The sequence below is a fragment of the Pristiophorus japonicus genome, chromosome 19, assembly GCF_044704955.1.
Source record: "Pristiophorus japonicus isolate sPriJap1 chromosome 19, sPriJap1.hap1, whole genome shotgun sequence".
Classification (NCBI taxonomy): domain Eukaryota; kingdom Metazoa; phylum Chordata; class Chondrichthyes; family Pristiophoridae; genus Pristiophorus; species Pristiophorus japonicus.
Genome location: NC_091995.1, coordinates 15,978,049 through 16,002,750, shown reverse-complemented (window position 1 = coordinate 16,002,750; position 24,702 = coordinate 15,978,049). Strand labels below are relative to the sequence as shown.

The following is a 24,702-nucleotide window of genomic DNA, read 5'->3' as shown; positions in this document are numbered from 1 at the left end:
TAGAAAGGATATTATGTGATAGTATGATCTGGATGGAAAGTCTGTTACATATACAAAACGGTGCAGGCTCGAAGGGCCGAATGGCCTACTCCTGCACCTATTTTCTATGAAACAGTTGAAAGATATAAATTAGCATAACTTGAAACAGGAATATTTGGTAATAGGCGGTCGGAGTTGTTTATATCAATAATGTGCCCATCAAATGGAAGAGCTCAATATTTAAAGTTGACTGTAAAATTGGACGAAGAACCTCAACTCCCCTCTAACCTGTCTATCAATTATATTTAATCTGCACACCCTGACCTCTGTTCTAATGGGAATATGTACTTCCGATCCACTAGGCCCCTCATAATTTTACATGTCACAATTAAAGCTCACCCCAACCTCTACTGTTCCAAAGTAAAAAGCCCCAGCCGATCTAATCTTTGCTTATAGCTAAATATTTCCAGCCCAGGCAACATCCTCATAATTCTCCTCTGTATCGTCTCTGGTACAATCACTTCTTTCCTGTAGTGTGATGACCAGAATTGGAGGCAGTACTATAGCTGTGGTCTAACTAATGTCTTATACAGTTGAAGCATAACCTCCCTGCTTGCACTCAACCAGTCTCCACTCATTTAAGCTGCTGAGTGAAGGTGGGGTATGCTTCCCTCGAGAGAAACCACCTTTGCTGGACCTCAGCCATTTTCCTTTATGAGTTTAGGCGATGGGTGAAATTGGGAAGGGCTTCACAACCAAGCCCTACTTTGCTCTCGCCCAATAGTCACATGTGGACGTCCAGTGGTCATTCAATGTAATTGGGAATGGGACTGATAGCTGACATTCCCCATCCTTAACCAGGGGCAGTAAGCAAATTGTAGCTTCCCCACTGAAAGTCTACATAAGGCAGACTGGAAAGCGAATTTGTGTCACACATGTCCTGCTATTAGATTGACCGGATATTATACAGATCACCCAATTATCCTTTCCATTGACTTTAAAAAACAACAACTTTTATTTACATAGCACATTTAATATAGTGAAACATCCCAAGGGGGTTGTGGGGCTGAAATAAATTACAGAGAGAGGGTGGGCGATGGAGCGATTTCAAAATAAGGATGAGACTTTTGAAATCGAGACGTTGCTTAATCGGCAGTTAATGTAGGCCAGTGAGCACTGTGGCGCTGGGTGAGTGGGACGTGTTGCGAGTTAGGATGCGGGATGCCGGGTTTTGGATAACTAGTAGTTTCCTGTACCGATGAAGGGCCATTGAGCTGATATGTTAACTCTGTTTCTCTCTCGATAGATGCTGCCTGACATGATTAGTATTTGCACCATTTTGTGTTTCTATTACAATTGTCCCCTAGTCCTGATATTAACCGGCATTGAGGACTGTTTCCCCTTCGTAAAAAGCTCCTAATTTTAAATTTCTGACGAAGTGACAGGAAATAAAAACCAGACCGGTTCCCGACAGTAGCACATCCACAAAGCTGAGTTAATTTTAGCTTTTCTTCCCCAGCCAAAATCGGATGAGAGTCTATCGGCCGTCCATGTTTATATCTCGCTCTATTTGTTTTCCAGTGATGTCATCCGCTATTACCTATTTCTCGCTCAGGAAAAAAAAGTTAAAGGAGTAGAAATGCCTCGGAAGGTGGCGCAAAATGGTCGATGTTGGATATTCAGTTCCACTGCAGACATTGTTGTTCGAGTGTTGGTAAGTGTCCAAAAAAGTCTCCCAATGTGCTTCAGATGTCATCTTCACAGCTCCAGCAGCAATGACCACGAATTGGTAAGTATCCCTTTAAGTGGTGAGGATCCCTTTAAGTAGCGCTTGAAATCAACATCAACAATGTGTTGAGTCCAAAGCAGCTGGTCGTTGTTAGGAGAGGGCGCCAATTGAAGCGTCAATAAAATGCCGTGCAGCTTCTTTATTGAGGGTTCAGCAGGCAAGTTAAGTGGCATTCAGCTGTTTAAAGCTCGTAGCGCTGGCTTCAACTCCTTTGCCAAGATGGCGTTGTGCGCTAAACATGGGCTAAACCGGCGTTTCAGCTCAAGTCCCCACATTGGCCACCACTTTGCCTCTGTAGCGCCTAAAACTCCTCAATAAACTTAGCAGAAACAGATTACCTGTTCATTATCACATTGCCGATTATGGGAGCTTGCTGTGCGCAAATTAGCTGCCGCGTTTCCCACATTACAACAGTGACGACGCCCCAAAAGTACTTCATTAGTTGGAAAACACTTTGAGACGTCTCTGGGATGTGAAAGGCGCTATATAAATGTCGTCTTTCCTTTTTTTGTTTTCATATCATCTGTTTCCTGATACACTGTTACTGACATGTTTCTGCAGGTCTCACGCCATTACCGGTCATCACTCCCAATACTTGTTAGAACATTAGAAATAAGAGCAGGAGTAGGCACTACGGCCCGTTGAGCCTACTCCGCCATTTAACACGATCATGACTGATCCGATCATGTACTCAGGTCCACTTCCCATCCACTCCCCATAATCCCTTATTCCCTTATCGGTTACGAAACTGTCTATCTCTCTCAAATTTTGTTCAATGACACAAGTTCCATAGCTCTAAGGCAGCGAATTGCACAGATTTACAGCCCTCTGAGAAAAGAAATTCCTCCTAATCTCAGTTTTAAATGTGCGGCCCCTTATTCTAAGATCATGCCCTCTCGTTCAAATCTCCCCTATCGGTGGAAACATTCTCTCTGCATCCACCTCGTCAAGCCCGCTCATAATCTTATACGTTTCGATAAAATCACCTCTCATTCATCTGAATTCCAATGAGTAGAGGCCCAAACTACTCAACCTTTCCTCATAAGTCAACCCCCTCATCTCCGGAATCAAGCTAGTGAGCCTACTCTGAACTGCCTCGAAAGCAAGTATATCCTTTCTTAAATAAGGAATCCAAAATTGTACACAGTATTCTAGGTGTGGCTTCAACAATACCATGTATAACTGTAGCAAGACTGCTCTGCTTTTATACTCCATCCTTTTTGCAATAAAGGCCAAGATTCCATTGGTCTTCCTCATCAATTGCTGTAGCTGCATACTAACCTTTTCTTTTTCATGCTCCAATAACCCCAGGTCCCGCTGTACTGCAGCACTTTGCAATTTTCTCCATTTAAATAATAACTTGCTGTTCGATTTTTTTTTCTGCCGAAATGCATAACCTCACACTTTCCAACATGATACTGCATCTGTCAAATTTGTGCCCACTCACTTAGCATGTCTATATCCTTTATCTCAATCTTCTGTCCTCTCACAAGCTTTGGCCACTTTGTATGCCATTGTTTTTAAAAGCCAGCCAAAGAATGACTAAAAAAATGATTAAAAAAGGGAAGATAGATTATGAAAGTAAACTAGCACAAAATATAAAAACAGATAGCAAGAGGTTCTACAGGTATATAAAAAGCAAAAGAGTGGCTACAATAAATGTTGGTCTCTTAGAGACCGAGACCGGGGAATTAATGATGGCGAACAGGGAGATGGCATAAATGCTGAACAAATATTTTGCATCAGTCTTTACGGTAGAGGACACTAAGCATATCCCAACAGTGGATAGTCAAGGGGCTATAGCGGGCAGAGGAAGGTAACACAATCGTCATCTCTAAGGAGGCTGTACTCAATAAGATAATGGGACTAAAGGCGGATGAAGCCCCTGGACATGATTGCTTGCATCCTAATGTCGTAAGAGAAGTAGCGGCAGGGTTAGTGGATGAATTTTTTGTAATCTACCAAAATTCCCTGGATTCTGGGGAGGTCTCAGCAGATTGGAAAATGCAAATGTAACGCACCTATTTAAAAAAGGAGGCTGACAAAAAGCAGGGAAGTTTAGACCATTTAGCCTGACATCTGTGGTTGGGAAAATGTTGGAGTTCATTATTAAAGAAGCAGTAGCAGGACATTTTGAAAACTAGAATTCTGTCAGGCTGAGTCAGCATGGATTTATCAAGGGGAAGTCATGTTTGACAAATTTGCTGGAATTCTTTGAGGATGTAACGAACAGGGTGGATAAAGGGAAACCAGTGGATGTGGTGTATTTGGACTTCCAGAAGGCATTTGATAAGGTGCCACATAAGATTACTGCACAAGATAAAACTTAACGGGGTTGGGGATAATATAATAGCATGGAGAGAGGATTGGCTAACTAACAGAAAACAGAGTCGGGATAAATGGTTCATTCTCGGGTTGGCAATCAGTAACTAGTGGGGTGCCGCAGGGATAATTGCTGGGACCCCAACTTTACACAATCTATATGTGTCTCTTATGAACAAGTGTTGAATCCTTTCTGACCAGTTGCGGTATGTGCAGAAAAGAACAAGATTTAGTTCTCTACAGTTGGCGTCCATGTCTCTGAGCTATAAGAAAAGTCAGCTAGGGTACCTGCTCCTGATCAAGATCAAATGTCTCCTTTTGGAAAATAGACATGTGTGGCCCTGGGTGGTAGAATCATAGAATCGTTACAGCACAGAAGGTGTCCATTCGGCCCGTCAAGTCCGTGCTGGCTCTCTGCAAGAGCACTTCAGCTAGTTCCACTCCCCAGGCCTTCCCTGTAGCCCTGCAATTTATTTTGCCTTCATATACGTTTCTAATTCCCTTTTGAAACCCACAATTGAATCTACCCGCTCAGGTACTGCTTTGCAGATCCTGGCCGCTTGCTGCATAAAAATGTTCTTCCTCATATCGCCTTTAGATATTCTGCCAATCACCTTAAATCGGCGTTTCCGTGCTATAGCCATTCTATGATTCTATGATGTATGAACTACTTTCTCCCAACCGTGGGCAATGGCTAGCCATGGATCACCCTATTGGGTTAACATTAACAGCCGAGTAATTTGCACACTGCTCGTCCGAAGCAGACCAACATTTCACAATACAGTGGTCATTTCGAACTTTTGAATTTCTACATGGAGCTCTTTCGAAATAGTCAGCATGATTTGATGATTATTTCCCGTTAGTGCTACAAGATCCGCTTTCTAACGCATTCGATTTGACCTGGCTTATCCTGATTGGTTCACAAGTTCGCCTGTTGACAGAAATCTCCTCCAAATGTAAGTAATCCCAGACGAAGGGAAGTGCTACAAAATATTCTGAGCATAGCGAGCACTAAACGGTAAGTGATATGTTCTGAATGTTTGCCTCTTTGTCGAGGGCAGATATTTAAAATCGTAGTGCCCATTTCTTTTTAAAAATTTCATCCATGCATCTATATCCTTAGATATATTTGATGCAAGTGAAAATAGCTAAAAGGGAAGTTTATGCACGTCACTACGGAATCTTTTGGAATGTGAAACTCACCCCGTGTACACACCTGTTCAGCTCGCGTTTGGTCTTAAGACCCAACAAATTATGTAGAAAAATAGGCCTCTGTCAATATTTCATGACTTACTTTAAGATTTTGTCTTTCTTCCTTGTAAGCAGTTAATCAATGATGGCATCTTGTTTTCACTTCTATACATTCCTGTTTTTTTTCTACATCTATGGCACTGCATCAGAAGTAGGTTCTGCGTGTCCAGGAGATGATTAATAGTACGTCACAATTAACGGAAGTGTTTTGTTTTCATTTTCGATTGATTTGAAATGAAGGTTTAGAAGTTTGCTAAAAAAAAAATATAAAGTGCTACTAGCAAAGTGAAATTGATCAATGTAACAATAGGGTGAAAAATTCCAAGTATAAACATTCTAAACTCCAGGCACGCAAGAGTAGAATGATAGTTGGAAGCATTTAAGCACCTGCTACAGAGCAATAACCCAAGTAATATTCTCATCAGTTCCAGTTTTCTTAGAACTAAGCTAAAAGGAATGAGCTGGTTCATATTAAACTACCTAATCCTAATCAAGCTGCATTGTTGTGTAGTACTAAGCATGAGGATTACTATGGAATTATACAGTGTTCGTGTTCTGCATCAAAATAGATACCAAGGTCTTTGAAAGTACGCAGCATGGTGTGTGCCCATGAAATGTTAATGCTTGAAGTATAAAAGTAGTCTAGACTTACAATTAGCAGCATCTGTTGCAATCATATTTTACTTAATATCATGCGCTAGAGAGTATGTAGTTCACTTTTAACATTCGTAGAAAATAGAAAACTGATGGATGCAATTCAGCGCATCGAGCCCGAGCCGGCTCTCTTGCATGAGCACATCAGCTAGTCCCACTTCGCTGGCAAGGCCGACATTTATTGGCCATGTTCATCGCGACCCCCTCAAGTGGCCTACCAAGCCACTCAATTGTATCCAACTGCTACAAGAAGGCCCTTCACATTCTCAGGGCAACCACAGATGGATAATGAATTTCAGTGTTGCCAGCAACACCCGCGTCCCAAGAATCTCTTTTAAAGTGAAATTGTCTGAAGTTTTTGGTGGCTTCAATGCTATTAAATGGATGATGGACGAAGATAAGTGTGTGTAAGACCAAAGTTTTGAAGGTTTCTAGGAATGCAGGTAAAAGTGTGAGCTTTGTAATAAAGTAGGAATTGCTGGATCAGGTGAGAGACGATGTAAATATTTGGAAATTATAATGAATGACGATGACAAATGTGCAAAGGAGGTCAAAGCTGGTATTTTGAATGGAAAATATTACATTTAATTAAATGAGGAAGATATTGACTGAAGACAAGATTAGGGAAGCGTTTGATATGGAGTGTGGTGCAGTTGGCACCAAACGTTGGCGCTGAAGGAAGAGAAAGTCAGGCTGCCAGAGAAATTTGATATGTGCGTTTGTATCAGGATGCCCTTGAGAAGATGAAGGTGACATTTATTTACTCAGGCTGGTGAGAATATGGAACTCGCTACCACAATAAGTATTTGAGGCAGAGATGCACTTAAGGAGAAGTTAGATAAACGCATAAAGGAGAAAGGAATAGAAGGACTTGTTGATGGGGTCAAACGAAATAGAGTAGGAGGAGGTGCGTTTGGTGCATATACACTGACATGGACCTGTTTGGCCAAAAGTTTAGTTTCTGTGCTGTTAATATAAGATACTACTATGTATCTGTGCAGGCTCGAAGGGCCCAATGGCCTACTCCTGCACCTATTTTCTATGTAAGTATGTAAAGAACATTATTGAAACGGTGAAACAAAGAAAGACTTGTACTTCTGTAGCGCATTTCATGACCACCGGACATCCCAAAGTGCTTTATCTACATAGAAGTACTACTTTGAAGTGTAGTCGCTGTTGTAATGTAGGAAACACGGTAGTTAATTTGCGCACAGCTAGCTCCCACAAATAGCACTGAGATAATGGCCAGATAATTAATGATGTTGATTGAGGGATAAATATTGGTCTGGACACGGGAGAACTCCCCTGCTCCTGTTCGAAATAGTGCTGTAGGATCATTTACGTCCACCTGAGACAGCAGACAGGACATCTGTTTAATGTCTGATCTGAAAGACGGCATCTCCCTCAATGCAGCATTCCCTCAGTACTGCACTAAAATTTCAGGTTAGATTTTCATGCTCAAATGCCCAGAGTAGGACGTGAACAAACAACCTTTTGACTCAAAGGCGAATGATACCAACTGAGCCACCTCTAATAAAGTTCGATTTTTACGATAGCCCGACAGCTTCATGGTCACAGTTATTATGCCAGCTTTTTATTTCCAGAGTTCTTAAAGTGAATTTGAATATTCAATCTGCAATAGTGGGATTTGAATTCATATTCTTTGATTATAAATCCAGTTCTCTGGATTACAAATTCAGTAAAGTAACCACTGAAGCTTTGCCATCTTCAAATATGCTAGCGTTCACTAGCTGTATTCCATTTGCCATGATCTTGCAGGCTCAGTTGACCTGTCTATACCCTATTACAGCCTCTTTGTGTCCTACTCACAGTTTACTTTCCCACCTAACTTTGTATCCTCAGCAAACTTGGATACATTACACTCAGTCCCTCCATCTAAGTCATTAATATGGATTGTAAATTGCTGAGGCCCAAACACTGATCCTTGCGGTACCGTACAAGTTACCATGTGCCAACTTGAAAAACTCCTATTTATTCCTACTCTCTGTATTCTGTCCATTAACCAATCCTCAATCCATGCTAATATATTACCCCCAAAACCATCAGACCTTGCCTTTATCAGATGTAAATCTCTCATCCACACCAAGGTTTTTAGTACATCCATTAGTTTGATACAGTTCATTCTATAAAAGGAGTTTTTGAAATCTACAAAGCCCCTCACGATTGTGTTTAATTGTCCTCTCACTTCGAACTCTCATTACCCTTACTGCCTTTCCTGCAACACATCTTCTGAAAAACCTATATGGATTGTTGCCGTTACATTGTTCTGTTTTTTATTTTTTAACCTTCTTGTAAGTAACATGAGCAGAATCTTTGAGGCCCGTGGAATTAAACTGGTGGTACCGATTTTATTTCCACAGGTATCATGATTGCTTTCAGGAAATTATTTAACTAACCCTTTTCAAATACAACGATTTACATAAATAAATGAGATAATTTGTTGCCTCCTGTCCCATGTTACTACCTAATTCTGTTGGAACGTTATCAATGCCTGAGTACCTTTCCATTATTAAGATCACTTATTGCAACCCTTAATTCCCACGCAAGGCCTATAAAATCAAATGACACATCCTTAACCTTCCTTCTTTTTAAGTTTCAGCTGGCGTTTTCTCTCGGCATATAATTATTTCCATCTCCTTCTTACTTCAATTGACCCAGTCCATCTGTATTTGTGATTGCTTTAACTCTAGTTCCTTCTCTGTTTAAATAATCAATTCTGCTCACTCTCACATACAACACATACTCCATTCAGATTTCTCTAGTCTCCCTCGTCCTTAGCCACCCCACCCTCACTGCAGTTAGTCCACCACCAGGTATGTTGTCAATTATGTCGGACATATGTTCTCATCTGAACCTGTTCCTTTGATTTTCTGCAGCCCCTTCTGTCTGCTCCATACCTTTGTCAAAGCTGAGTTCTGTTCACTCATTGCTTTTCTTTTAGCTTTGTAGGACTGACTTTATCCTTACCCTTGATACAAGTTCGAGGAACATGAAATACTGACCCATCTGCTAGCTATTCTTTGTTCATCAAATCATTAATGCAACCCATTACACGCAGTGCCCATGAGACTGGTACTTAAAGATACGTACCTATACTGGACTCATTGGATGTTGCAAGCATATTGTCTTGACTGCTCACAATAACCTAAGAAAGATTAAGTACAAGCCACTCAGGAACCGAGGTATACTGTAAATTTTTAGATTTAGTTATATTTTCCTAACGTCACACCATTATATTAATCTATTCTAATGTATAAACAGTACATTCTACATATAAGGGATATAGACAGGCTAAGTGAATGGGAAAGAACAAAGTGAATGGGAAAGAACATAGCAAATGGAACATAATGTGAGAAATGTGAAGTTATCCACGTTGCTAGGAAAAATAGAAAAGCAGAGCATTTTTTAAATGGTGAGAGATTGGGAAAAGTTGTTGTTCCGAGAGACCTCAGTGTGCTTGTACACAAATAACATGTAGGTACAGCAAGCAATTAAGAATGCAAATGGTATGTTGACCTTTATTACCAGGGGATTTGAGCATAAGAATAAAGACATTTCACTGCAACTATATAGGGGCCCTGGTTAGACTATTGTGTACTGTTTTGCTTTCCTTATCTAAGGAAGGATATACTTGCCATTCAGGGAGTGTAACGAAGGTTCACCAACCTGATTCCAGGGATGGGGAGATTGTCCCACAAGGAGTGATTGAGTAGACTGGGCGTGTGTTCTCTAGAGATTAGAAGAATGAGAGGTGATCTCATTGACACATACATAATTCTTACAGGGCTTGACAGGGTAGCTGCAGGGAGGATGTTTTCTCTAGCTGAGGAGTTTAGAACCAGTGGTCATAGTCTCAGAATAAGGGGTCGACCATTTACGACCGAGATGATAATTTCTTCACTCAGAGGGTGGTGAATCTTTCGAATTCTCTATCCTAGAGGGCTGTGGATGCTCAGTCTTTGAGTATATTCCAAGATGGAGATCAATAGATTTGTGGATATTAAGGAAATCAAGGAATATGGGGATAATGCAGGAAAGTGATGAGGTAGAAGATCAGCCATGATCTCATTGAATGGAGGAGCAGGCTCATTGGCTGAATGGTCTAAACCTTCTCCTAATTCTTATGTTCTTATGTTCTATGATATTACTAAAAATAACATATTTTTATAGGGTCTTCCACATTCTCAGGTTGTCCCAAAGCATTTTACAGACAATTAAGTACTTTTGAAGTCTAACCTCTGTTGTAATGTAGGAAACGTGGCTGCCAATTTGCGCACAACTAACTTCCACAAATAGCAATGTGATAATGACCAGTTAATCTGTTTCTTTAGTGATATTGATTTGAGGGATGAATATTGACCTGGACACCAGGAAGAACTCCGCTACTCTTCGAAAGAATGCCATGGGATCATCTACGTCCACCTGAGTGGGAAGACAAGGCCTTAGTTTAATATCTTGTCTGAAATACAGATGACGCCTGCAAAATACAATGTATCTCTGTTCATTTTCCTTTTGTATATGTAACCACACCTGCCATACATGGTCTTCTCTCTCTTATATCTTCCTGATATATCTCACAAGTGGCTCTATTCATGTCTTACACTACATTTCCAATACCAGAGTACCTAGCGTCAGACCTGTTTGTTAAAATTCTTTTCCACTCTCTTCAAAACACAAACTATTCTCTAACCCTGTCTGTCACAATATTCAGCGACTGAACTCAACCTGACCACCCGGCCAAATTCTTATTAGATAATATTGAAAAAATGGTAAAGGGCAAGTAGAAATATTGAAAAGATATATCTTGTATTTCTTCAGATTTGGTTAACGATATTGACAAGAAATAGCTGTTCCCCATAATATATGTAGAGTTTAATTTATGGAGAGGGGGATTTTATTTATCTATCTAAAGCACGCGAGAAAAGCATTGTTAATGTTCTAGGAACAAATCAAAATAATGACTTCCCTATTTCTGGCATGATCTATTGTTGACTGCTTTAAATATTCTTCCACTGGAAATTCCATGTGCTCAATTTTCCTGCCAGCTGTGGCTCAGTGGGTAGCATATTCACCTCTGAGTCAGGAGCTTATGGGTTCAAGTCGCACTCCAGGGACTTGAGCACAAAAATATAGGCTGGCACTCCAATGCAGTGCTGCATTGCAGAGGTGCCGTCTTTCATATGAGACGTTAAACCGTGGTCCCGTCTGATCTCACAAGATGATGTAAAAGATCCGATAGCACTATTTCGAAGAAAAGCAGGTGTTATTCTCCGTGTCCTGGCCAATATTTATCCCTCAAAAAACCTATTATCTTGTCATTTGTGGGAGCTTGCTTGTGTGCAAATTGCTGCGGTGTTTCTTTCGTCGGGATTGTCTAACTAACAGAAAACAGAGATTCGGGATAAATGGTTCCTTCTCGGGTTGGCATTCAATAACAAGTGGGGTGTCGCAGGAATCAGTTCGGGGATCAGAACTATTTAGAATATATATTAATGACTTGGATTAAGGGACTGAGTGTAACGTAGACTGGTTTGCTGATGATAAAAAGATGGGAGGAAAAGCAATTATTGAGGAGGACATACAAAATATGCAAACGGACATAGACACGCTAAATGAGTGGGCAAAAATTTGACAGATGGAGTATAATGTTGAAAAATGTGAGGTTATGCACTTTGGCAGAAAAAAATTGAAGAGCAAGTCATTATTTAAATGGAGAAAAATTGCAAAGTGCTGCGGGACCTGGGAGTACTGGTGCATAAAATACAAAAGCTTCATGTGCAGGTACAGCAAGTGATCAGGAAGGCCAATGGAATCTTGGCCTTTGTTGCAAAGAGGTTGGAGTATCAAAGCAGGGCAGTCTTGCTACAGTTATACAGGGTATTGGTGAGGCCACACCTAAAATACTGCATACAGTTTTGGTTTCTATATTTAAGAAAGGATATACTTGCTTTGGAGGTAGTTCAGAGAAGGCTCACTAGCTTGATTCTGGTGATGAGGGGGTTGACTTATGAGGAAAGTTTGAGGAGGTTAGTCCTCTACTCATTGGAATTCAGAAGAATGAGAGGTGATCTTATCGAAACCTTTAAGATTATGAGCGGGCTTGACTAGGTGGATGCAGAGAGGATATTTCCACTGTTAGGTGAGACTATAATTAGGGGGCATAATCTTGGAATAAGGGGCCGCCCATTTAAAACTGAGATGAGGAGGAATTTCTTTTCTCAGAGGTTGTAAATCTGTGGAATTCTCTGCCTCAGATGTCTGTGGAATCGGGGACATTGAATAAATTTAAGACAGAGATAAACAGTTTCTTAACCGATAAGGTGTTATGGGGTGCAGGCAGGGAAGTGGACCTGAGTCCATGATCGGATCAGCCATGATTGTATTAAATGGCGGAGCAGGTTCGAGGGGCCGTATGACCGACTCCCGCTTCTATTTCTTATGTTCTTATTATTACAACAGCGACTATACTCCAAAAGTACTTCAATGGCTGCAAAGCGCTTTGAGACGTGAAACGCACTATATAAATCCAAGCCTTTCTTTCTTCCATTATTTGCTTATCCAATCACTCCGACCTGAAACAGCATGAGGTAGGTTTCATTGTGAGTAATTTCCGAGCTATTTCACAGCTTATTGAATTGTTGCCATTTCATGTATTACGGGAGGGGCTCATCTGTTGTGGTGATTAAATGGTTTATTTTAGCTGCTGCTTGAAGAACAAATATTTCTCAGAAGAACACGTTAATTTCATCCTTTACTTCTGTCAGATTTTTCTTGCAGATATCTGAATTATTGACATTTTTGCTTTAGTTGTTCTTCGCTCTCTGTTCCAATTATAGAAATGCAGGAACAAAAATCTTTAACTTATGCATAGGGATCTTATCCGTTTTGTAAATACAGGATTACCTTTAGAGTTGGTAATGGGACTATCTGAATGGACGGTTTTAATGTGCACACAATCATGCCTTCAGTGGCCATGGTCGAGAAGATGAGGAATTATTAGGGGACTGTAGGGAGCGTTATCGTGTCAGACCTGTACTTTGGCTCCTGTATAATATGTTATAATTAAAAGAAGGGGCTTTTAATAATTGCTGTGATTCCTAGGTCACTGTGAAGCAATGAAACCCGCTGACCTGCTGTGGCCATTGATGCTACTCTTTGGTAAGTTATTTCTTTCCTTACTACAGTTCGTTGTTGTATAGTCTGGCAAATGTTCTCCTTTGTAATTTAATTTTGTCAGCTAGATCAGTGGTATGTTTTATTACATTTATTTCAACTCATTGTGTGGTTCTGCTCGTCGGTTTCTTTTCATATTTACTTGTGGGGAAACTGGTGTTCCATTGAAAAGACACACTGATATTTGACCTATTGTGCCGGTCCCCAAGTCGAGCATAGGGATGGGATTTGTTCTCCCAAATGCCCACGATAACTTTGCTGACAGTTTGGCAGAAACATGCATTGTCCAGGCCTTCTGATTATCTGTCGCTGATTATGGTGGCAGATCCGGAAATTGATGTAGCCAATTTCTGGTGGAGTATGGACATAATACCCTTTTTATTTGTTGAGAATTATACAATTCTGTGGCACAATTGGAATCCGGCAGAACAGTGGCTATGTTACTGGACTAGTAATTCAGAGGTCTGGACTAATGATCTGGCAGACAGGATTTCAAATCCCACCACGGCAGCTGGCGAATTTAAATTCAATTAACTAAATCTGGAATAAAAAGCTAGTATCAGTAAGTGAGCCATGAAACTACTGGATTGGAGTAAAAACCCATCTGGTTCACTAATGTTCTTAAGGAGGGAAATCTGCTACCCTTACCTGGTTTGGCATATATGTGACTCCAGACCTACAGCAACGTGGTTGACTCTTAACTGCCCCTCTGAAATGGCTTAGCGAGCCACTCAGTTGTATTCAAGGATTGGCTCACCACCACCTTCTCATGGGCAATTAGGGATGGGCAATAAATGCTCGTCTTTCTGGCGACGCCCACATTCCATGAAATAACTTTTTTGAACACAACGCGGTATGATTAGCATGACAGGAAATGGATATAAGCATAAGAATAAGGCATGATGCTGATGTTCCATATGAAAACGTTTGTTTAAAGTTGTTAATTAGATGTTTGTTTGGCAGGAGCCCACTCTGATGGCATCATAATAATTCAGACTCCTTCAATTGATGTCTTTGAAAGGGAGAACGTACACTTACCCTGTACCTATATTACTCCAGAAAGGCAAACCAATGGTGCATTCAGGTGGTATAAGGAATGCAAGAACAGATCATGTATGGTTTCTGACAATTCTACAGAATACATTGGCCGAATTGCTATGAGCGATAGACAATCCTTCAGAGCAAACAAAGATGCGTCCATTACCATTATCATGACAAGACTAGCAGATTCAGGAATATACTACTGCCAAGTTGAAATGTTTGATGTCGGAACAAAAACCGGTCCGGGCACAATACTGACTGTGAAACGTACGTTTATTCAACATTGTCTTGCTCTCTAGCTAACGTGAAGTTTATATGGTCCACTTTTCTTCAAGGAGCAAGACACTGCTTGGGGAACTGTCTATGTTTGGGCCATGAGTACATTGGGTTTAGTGTGTTTTTCTGAATTATTTTTTAAATGGTGAAAAACTGTAAAATTTTGGTAATTAGAGGGATTTAGGTGTCCTTATGCACAAAACACAGAAGGCTAATAGGAAGGCAAATGGCCTTTATTGCAAGGGGGTTGGAGTACAATAATAAGGAAGTCTTGGTGCAATTGTACAGGGCTTTGGTGAGACCAGACCTGGAGTACTGTGCACAGTTTTAGTTCCTGTATCCTTGGTTTACAAAGGGTGCAACGAAGGTTCACTAATTTAATCCTGGGATGAGAGGTTTGTCCTATGAGAGATTGAGTAGAATAGGCCTATACTCTCTGGAGTTTAGAAGAAAGGGAGGTGTTCCCATTGAAGTATATAAGATTCTGAGAGCGCTTGACGGGGTAGATGGTGAGAAGCTGATTCCCTTGGCTAGAGAGTCTAGAACTCGGGGACATAGTCTCTGGATAAGGGGTCGGCCATTTAGGACTGATTTGAGGAGAAATCTCTTCACTCAGAGTTTTGAGTCTTTAGAATTCTCTAGCCCAGAGGGCTGTGGATGCTCAGTCATTGAGTATATTCAAGGCTGAGATTTATAGAATTTTGATATCCAAGGCAATCAAGGGATATGGGGATAGGGCAGGAAAGTAGAGCTGAGGTGGAAGATCAGCCAGGATATTATTGAATGATGGTGCAGGCTCGAGGGGCCATATGGCTTACTCTGGCTTCTAATTATTATGTACTTATTTAGTTAAGTAATATATGGCAGCTGTGTTTACTGGCGGTTCTGTTCTAACTCTGAGCGGGGCACCCCTGTGTCAATAATAACTAGCGGATTGTGGGCCTTACTTCTACAGCCGTGAGGGTCTAGATAATACCACATAAGTTAGAATTATATCATGGCATAGCGTGCAGCTGAGAAAATATTCATCATATGAAGTAAATCGTTACAATAGAGTTTGTCTCAAACTCGTTGAATGATTGAGATCTAAATTGATCAGACTTATAGACGAATGAGATTTAGAACACCAATTGAAACTATTTTAACAAAAGCAAACTACTGCGGATGTTGGAATCGGAAATAAAGAAGAAAGTGCTGGTTATTCTCAGCAGGTCAAGTAGCATCTGTGGAAAGAGAAACAGAGTTAACTTTTAGGTGGATGACCCGTGGAAGGGTCATCGACCTGAAATGTTAACTCTGTTTCTCTCTCTCCACAGATGCTGCCTCACCTGTTAGAATTTCCAGCATTTTCTCTTATTTATAATTGAAACTATTTCTTGGTGTTAGATTACAGTACTACTGATAAAATGACCTCTTTATATTAGTTTTTATACAAAGCGAAATAGCCTTGTCAGCACGTTAACTGCGTTTGTTGACGGGTGGCTTCGAGGTATATGGTAAAACAGAATCGAGTTTGACATGATAGTGTTGTCCGAGCTATTGTAGATGGGGAAGAGCTGTCGCATTTTGTATGTACACTTCACTGGGCATGTATCTTACAGCGGAAATCGACAGAAAGATCAAAGTGTTTCAAACACCACCTTCCATTGAGGCTACCGAGGGAGAGACAGTCCATCTGCTCTGTACTTACAACACATCTGAAGTGCAACACACCGGGGCGTTCTCTTGGTTCAAAGATGTAAGAGATGGAACAGAAGGGTCCAGGTTGTCCAGTACATCCGCAAAGTACTCGGGCAGAATTATAGAGGTGCAGAGATCAACTTTCAAAGCAAATCGAAATGCTTCCATCGCGATCGCAAATGTGAACCACAATGATTCAGGCACATATTACTGTCAGGTGGAGATATTATTCTTCGGGAAATTCACTGGAGCAGGCACAGTATTAATGGTTAAACGTAAGTTTACATAGGGAATAAGAGAGAGAGAGGGATAGAGCGATAGAGAACCCCACCATAGTTATTCCATCTCCTTTTAACATTAGAAAATGCATAATGAATTAAATACTTCAAATTAATACAGTATACAGTGGATATCTAGTGTTTTATGAATGAATCTCCAAATGTTTCTAAGCTAATATTGAAATGGCTTTCGAAAGGAATATAATGAACGTGGGATGTTCCAATGAGTGAATAAAGACTAACTGAAGTGTGCCACAAGACATACAGTTTCCAAGTGTTTAGTAGAACAGGCAGCCAAACAGCATGTAAAAATCATAAGCTCAACAAACTTCCACCAATGGCAGCATATAATCGGTAGATAATATAAAGGCCCCGAGTTTGTGGGCGGGGGCTTCGTGCGGGCGGATGCCTCTGACTAGCTAAATGTCTACAAACTTACCTGATGGTCCTGGAGATTGGAGAGGTCCACATATCCCATGGGCGCATGCGGTTCACAAGCGCCCCTGGCATCACGTGAACAGGCCCACCTATTGAAGAAAGGGGATCCCCATTCATGTTTGAGAATTCCGTATGTAAAGAATCCTCATAATTATGAATAGGAATACCGACCAAAATACGCATTAACATCAAATAAATAAAACATCACATTTAAAATTAATCAAAATGTCATTTAATTAAATATTTTTTCACAAATAAATGTATATATTTTAAAAGGGCTAACAAGAAACGTTTCTTATTACAGAGGTTGTTAAATGTATAAATGATTGAAAACATTATTTTACTGTTCTGTAAAAGTCTTGCAATGGGCCTGCTTTAAGCAGGCATAAGGATTTCACAGGCATTCACTGGGCAAAAGTTGGCCAAATAGACCAACTCTCCACCCGCGCAGGCCCTTTTCTAGTTCTTGAAAGATCGCAAGTTCCAGGTTTTAGCGCACGCGCTTCACATGCCTGAACCTGAAACATGAACGGCCACTACAAGCGTGTGTGTCCCTCCTACGCACCCATGGAGGCTGCAAATTTCGGCCCATAATCTTTATTGCATTTAATAGCTTAATGGTAACCATGGCTACCTATAAGGCTGAGGACCAAGAGGTAGAAAGTGGGATTAAGCTGGATAGCCCTTCTTCGGCCGGCACAGACACGAAGGGCCAAATGGCTTCATTTTGTGCTGTAAATATCTATGATTCTTTGACTCTAATCTGATCGACAATTTAAAAAAAATCTATCCGTAACTCTGAACATGTTCATTTATCATCTAGAAGCAAATATTGCTGAAAGTTAATCTATACAAGAAAATGTTTACAGAATTGTAAAATTGCAAGAACTATAACGGCAGGAGAAAAAAAGAGTGATATTAGAACTAAGGTTGATGTGTATCAAATAAAGCATTTTTGGGATATATGTAGAGATAGAGAGATATATAGAACAAATAATGGATGCAAGAACAGTTTGTGCGTTAATATAGCGCATTCTCTGACCTCATGGTGTCCCAAAACCCTTTACAACCAAAAAAAAGTACTTTTGAAGCAGAATAATAGAATCGTCGAATAGTTGCAGCACAGAGGGAGGCCATTCAGCCCGTCGAGCCCGTGCTGACTCTGCAAGAACACGTCAGCTCGTCCCATTTCCCTTGTCCTTTCCCCGTGGCCCTACATTTCTTTTTTCCTTCAGCTCCTTATCCAGTTCCCTTTTGCAAGCCGATTGAGTCTACCTCCACCACCCTTTGCCAGTACATTCCGGATCCTAACCACTCACTGCATAAAATAGTTTTTCCTCATATCGCCTTTGGTTCTTCTGCCAATCAAATTATATCTGTCCCCTCTGAATCTGGACCCCTCCGCCAATGGAAACAGTTTCTCTCTTTCTACTCTGTCTAGACCTCTCATGGTTTTGAACACCTTTATCAAATCTCCTCTCAATCTTCTCTGCTCTAAATGTGGTCACTGCTATAATGTAGGAAACGCAACAGCCAATGTGTGCACAGGAAATGGGGAACAGTAGCATAGTGGTTATGTTACTAGACTAGTAATCCAGTAGGCTTTGACTAATAATCACAGGGATATGATTTCAAATCTCACCATGGTAGTTGGAGGAATTTTCATTCAAATGTTTAAATAAATGGAATAAAAAGCTAGTATCAAAAATGATGGGCATAAAATTACCAGATTGTTGTTAAAAACCCGTCTCGTTCACTGCTTTCCTGCAGGGAAGCAAATCTGTCGTCCTTACCCTGTCTGGCCTATACTTGGTTGACTCTTAACTGCCCTCTGAAATGGCCAAGCAAGCCACTCCGTTGTATTCAAGAAGGCGGCTCACCATCACCTTCTCGAGGGCTATTATGGATGGGCAATAAATGCTGGCCTTGCTGGCAATGCCCACATCCCTTGCATGAATAAAAAAAAGCTCACACAAATAATGTAATAATGACCAAATTATCTGATTTAGTGATGTTAGTTGAGGGATAAATGTTGGCCAGGATATCGGGGAGTACTCCCCTGCTCTTTTTTTGTCCACCTGAGAGAGCAGGCGGTATTTAACGTATCATTGAAAGAAGGATGAGAGCAGCGATTCTAAAACCTGGGGCCAGGTTTTAAAATGATTACTTCATATCTGCCTTCATTGGGAAAGATAGAGAAAGTCGACGTCACGAATCAAGTCGAACTAGAGGAAAAACAATAGGAATCATTACGACCTAACTAGATATCTACTACGAATAACTGTAGTGTATGGCTGATAAAGAAAGTAATTATTGAAAGTGATTTCCGCCCCCCTACTCTACATAGATACGAACCATCCGGAAAAGCGCGGAAAATCGATGTTTTGGCAGCTGTTTATACTGGGAGTGAAACTTGCGGTGTTTATTGCGCTCATTCTATTAACAATTTATCTCGTGCATTTCTGCGAGTCTCGAGGTCCTCCCGTGGCAATCGGTGCAGTGCAAGAGGAAGTTGAGCTAACAGGCAAGTGTCCCGTGCGAAAGTGTAAATCTAAAACAATTGACACGCGGAAAAGTTTCCATTTGGATTAAAAAGTAAAACTATGTGTGATTATTCGAATTGGTGAATACAAATGGGGAAAATTGCACAATGTACCTTTGCGTAAATTGTTCTTGTGTATATTTCTATGTTACTTGATATCTTCGTGAAACTTTATAATCGGAGTCTTTTACTATTAACAAATTACATTCCGTGTTATTAAGGTAATTGAAAATGCCGGTTTTGTAATTCGGCTATGGACACTTAATATAAAGCAATAAGCCACGAACTGTGGTTACTGGACCACTCGTCACGCTGACCTATCAGTGTATTAGCCATAGTTTGTGTCAGGACATGTAGATTTGTGACCTCTACCGAGGCAAGGAAAATTTCATCTGACCCGGTCCGCGCACTTTCAATTCTTGGACTTTTCAGCTGGTAAAAGAGCAAAACTGGCGACAACCTTTTGTGTCGAGATATTTGTACCCACATCAATTTTCTCCCGGGAGAGACTGGAGTCTGGAGACAGGAGAGTGGGGAGAAGTGACATGTAAGCGAATTGACATGAAAAGGAAAACCGCTGTAAACACACAAGTAAGAAAACGATGGCAATAACCGATCGGTTATTATGTTGCATTTTTCATTATTAATAATAATAACCTAATCTTTGTTATATTTTACAGATAGCTATGTATAAATCTGTGGACTTCAAATTGCGATTCAGGTATGGTATATAGCATATAGAAGAATCTTTTTTCTTTAAGAAATGTTGCATTTAATAGACAGTATGTTTCACAATTAGAATCATTATTGATTCACAGCAAATTGCGGCACAAAAAAAGGGCATTCGGCACATTGTGTCCGAAAAAGAGCTATCCAACCTAATCCCAGTTTCCAGCTCTTGGTCCATAGCCCTCTAGCTTATAGCACTTCAAGTGCATATCAAAGTACTTTTAAAATGTGATGAGAGTTCTGCGTCTTCCATCCTGTCAGGCAATGGTTTCCAGACCGTTGCCACCTCTGGGTGAAAAACATTCTCCTCAAATCCCCTCTAATCCTTCTACCAATTACTTTAAATCTATTCCCTCTGGTCATTGACCTCTGTGCTAACGGACATAGATCCTTCCTATCCACTCTATCTAGGCCCTCATAATTTTATATAACTGAATCACCTCTCTTCAAAGGAAAACAACCCTATCCAATCTTTCCTCATAGCTACAATTCTCCAGTCCTGGCAACATCCTCATAAATCTCTCTGTATCCTCATCAGTGCAGTCACATCTTTTCTGTAATGTAGTGACCAGAACTGCACGCAGTACTCTAGCTATGGTCTGACTAGAGTTTTGTAGAGTTCAAGCATAACCTCCCTGCTCTTATCTTCTATCCCTTCGGCTAATATCCAGTATGCCTTCTTAACCACCTTATCTCCCTGTCCTGCTAACTTCAGGAATCTGTGGTCATGCACTCCAAGATCTCTCTGTTCCTCTACACTTCTCAGTATCCTACCATGTATTTTGGATTCCCTTACCTTGTTAGCCCTCTGCAAATGTACTTACCTCACTCTTCTCCGGATTGAATTCCATTTGCCACTTTTCTGCTCACCTGACCAGTTCATTGATATCTTTCTGCAGCCTACAGCTTTCTTTCTCACTATCAACCTCATGGCTAATTTTTGTATCATCTGCAAACTTCTTAATCATGCCCCCTACATTGAAATCTACATCATTGATGTACACCACAGATAATTACAGGTCTGACAGAGGACACATTCATCTAACGAGGCATTTGCCAGTATTCGCCTAAAATTACTACACATAGTTATACTTCGAATTTTCCGTGTCACTTTTTGATAACTGCTTCTTCTCAACAACACAAGGAACGGCACAGCTGTACAATGAGGCCCGTTTCATGCATTCATTGTGCAAATCAAGCACTTCCACGTGAGGTGCAGCACAATCTATGGGCATTGATAGACTGTACAGTTTCCCATCAATGGGGCTTAACAGCATCTTCGAAAGAAACCATATTCAAAGGTTGACGTTCTCGTTTCTGCCAGTGAAAAACTCTGAACGAAGCAGCCAATTCAATCTCCATGTACAATTACAGGGAGCTATGTTTCAGCACTAGATCTGAAGAACCGTTATTCCAATTCAGATCTCGGCTATATTATTAACCGCCAAATCTCAGCAATTGATCACTTCAGCGAGGTGACTACCTTCAACTGTAGTCTTTCACCACCGAATAATTTATTCCTCATAATGGTTAACAAACTTACCTTCCATTGATAATAATCCACCTACGTTTTGTTTTCATGTTTTGTGATGTCATTAAGTACTATCAACGGGATTGTCTTGTAAAAAATGCAGCCATTTTTCCTATATGGTGAAATTATTATTTTGACTTTTGCAGCGCATACTGCTTGTAATTTAACCTCTTCAACACAAAGGTATTTTTTAAAATCAGGAGTAAAGAAAGATTGGCCCTGAAATTTCACCGTCTTCGATTACATACTCTGAGTATGCTGGCATATTCACTTTGAAATGTCACAGAAGTTCCGGATTTCCGCTTTCGCTTGCACATGCAAAAAGTCCAGAACTTGCAATCTGTCAAGGTATGCCTTAACAGATCACCCAAACTACCTGGAACCTAAGTAATACTGGTGCAGAGTTGGGCTATTTCCTCAGCGACTGGCCAGCATTTGCCCACAGAAGTGTTGTGGTTGATGCACGCAGGCATTCGGGGATATCTAAGCCTTAAGTTGCATATTTACATTTCCAAAATTATGCACATACCCTTTATTGAATGCAGTTGTAAATATTTGCCCGGTTACAGTTTTATTCATGTGCGAAATTATTATTAAAAAAAAGTTTTATGGAGTTTGTAAATTGATTACAATTCAAATTGTATAATGTTCACATTTCGGTATTCCATTGCATATCATTGGCGGAATCCCTTCGTAAATGATTGCAATGGAATTCTCCTTTGGAGGACCGGGCCCACGTGAGTGCAGGTACTCTTCAGACTGCCTGCGTCCCTGGGATCCATGTGACATTATGTTGCCCTCTGCCTCAAGGTCTGAGACTGCACCTCTTCACAGCCTGGGCGCCAGGAAGCAATTCTCTAAATTTTATAAATCTGGAGGTACACCACCGATCGCAATTTCCAGGCCATTTTCTATGATCAATCAACTGTTGACACGTTATTAACTTAATAGTAAATAAATGCGATTTATAGCCGAGATAGTATCATATAAATTTACAGCATGGAGGAGGCCATTTCGACCCATCGTGTCCTTGCCAGTCGACCAAGAGCTATCCAGCCTAATACCACTTTCCAGCGTTTGGTCCGTAGCCCTGTATATTACAGCACTTTAATTGCACATCCAATTATTTTTTAAATGTGGTAAGGCTTCTGCCAGTACCATCCTTTCAGGCAGCGAGTTCCAGACCCCCACCACCTTCTGGGTGAATAAATTTCCCCTCGTATCTCCTCTTAAACCTCCCCCAATTACTTTAATCTATGCTCCATGGTTGTTGACCCCTCTGCTAAGGGAAATAGGCCCTTCCCATCCACACTTTCCAGGCCTCTCATAATTTCATACACCTCGATCAGGTCTCCCCTCAGCCTCCTCTGTTCCAAAGAAAACAGCCGCAGCTTCTCCAATCTTTCCTCATAGCCAAAATGTTCCAGTCCAGGCAACATTCTAGTAAATCTCCTCTGCATCCTTTCCACTGCAATCACATGTTACTGTAATGTGGTGACCAGAACTGCACACAGTCCTCCAGCCGCAGCCTAACCAGTGTTTTATACAGTTTAAGCATAAGCTTCTTGTCCTTGTATTATCATTTTATTACAATGATTGTGATCAATTTTGTTCCATGCCATTTACATTTATCAGTGTAATCGTTAGTAGATTATAATTCATGAACTGATAAATCTGTAACTTTCCTTTTCTTCGATTCTTTCAAACAAGGAAGTGGAATGAAGTGGGACTAATAATTAGCAAAAAATGTACAAGGAAGAAATGGCTGAGTACTTGCCATGTGGAACAAGCAACGGTACAAATTCGATTCAGGACATTAATATATGCAACCAGGTTACAACTAACACTTATAAGTTGTATCCTTGATGTCACCAGTGATGATTTGAGTTATTTACACTGTGGATACCTTGAAGAAGCCTAGATTTCAAAGACCTGCATATTCTGTCTTAAACTGCATCCCTAAATTGTTAATCTGATGGTTAATTTGTTCGCTTTTTGATCAAAAAGCAGAACTAAATTAGTTATGAATAATTTAGGAAACAAAATATCTCAGTGCGATGTTACATAATAAAACAAAATGTTCATTTGTTTCTTGATCTTGCCAATGGCTTGTTTTAATAAGTCTAACCATGTTTGATTATGCTCATATAGTTTAACCCAAATAAAGATTTGACCATTAAATTCTACTCTTTGGGGGTTATTTTGGAGAAAGGTTGTAAACAGGCACTGAATGGCTGTGCTAATAAGGCACGCCTGTTTGAAAATCTGGATTTAGCTCACAATTTTGGTCCTAATTGCTGATTAACATAATTTGAACTTGCCTGGAGGTGCTAAAGCAGAGACACCTGCAGGCTTAGCACTCAAGTGCAGAATAGACACAATTTTCGTGAAATAATATATGTGAGATCGACATACCACCTTCTACTGGAATTGTAGAGTGCTCTGGCTGATACATAGTGGCACGTTTCGGAATGATTCAGGGACAGAGGCAGAGGGTGCACAAGTTTTCGGACGTGAAAATGGCGGCGCTGGTGGAGATCCAGAGGAGGAGGGATGTCCTGCACCCACAGGGGAAAATGCACCTTGCTCCCCTGTCTCTCCTATCCCTCTCTCCTGCTGCAGCTGGTGCTGCTCTGCCTGGCCTTATGCCCACCTCCTATTCTTCCTGCAGATCAAGGGAGACCCCTAGCAAGATGATGATGACCAAGCACTGACTTTCTCCTGATGAATTCTATTAAGGTATGGTAGCACAGCACTTAATCTTTTTAGAGGTAGTCTTCAGAGAATTTCAGGAATTAATGTTGCTCGTGTCTTATTAAAGTCTTGAAAAAGTATCCTAATGTTTCAAAAGTCCTCTTCAAACCTCCAGCAGCAAGTGAACAATAAAAGTTGATATTCCTGGAATTCTCTGCCCCAGAGGGCTGTGGATGCTGCATCTCTGTATATATTCAAGGTTGAGATAGATAGATTTTTGGTGTCTAGGGAAATTAAGGGATAT

General features: G+C 40.6%; 1 protein-coding gene across 5 annotated transcripts; it reads left to right on the top strand.

Annotated features, from left to right (window-relative positions):
* The first annotated feature begins 1,633 nt into the window (after positions 1–1,633).
* LOC139230376 (polymeric immunoglobulin receptor-like) lies at positions 1,634–23,841 on the top strand. Of its 5 annotated transcripts, XM_070862203.1 has the most exons (8): positions 1,634–1,693; positions 12,476–12,603; positions 13,118–13,174; positions 14,153–14,497; positions 16,108–16,461; positions 19,250–19,426; positions 20,125–20,165; positions 23,415–23,841. In XM_070862203.1, the coding sequence occupies exons 3-7, from the start codon at positions 13,132–13,134 to the stop codon at positions 20,136–20,138; spliced, it is 933 nt and encodes a 310-aa protein (XP_070718304.1). In that variant the 5' UTR covers positions 1,634–1,693; positions 12,476–12,603; positions 13,118–13,131; the 3' UTR covers positions 20,139–20,165; positions 23,415–23,841. The 5 variants fall into 5 exon arrangements, 4 of the variants coding, with proteins under 4 accessions (XP_070718304.1, XP_070718305.1, XP_070718303.1 ...); XM_070862204.1 differs by lacking the exons at positions 1,634–1,693; positions 12,476–12,603 and adding an exon at positions 5,085–5,108; XR_011587911.1 differs by lacking the exons at positions 1,634–1,693; positions 12,476–12,603 and adding an exon at positions 21,851–21,887 and having other exon boundaries at positions 13,092–13,174.
* The last annotated feature ends 861 nt before the right edge of the window (positions 23,842–24,702 follow it).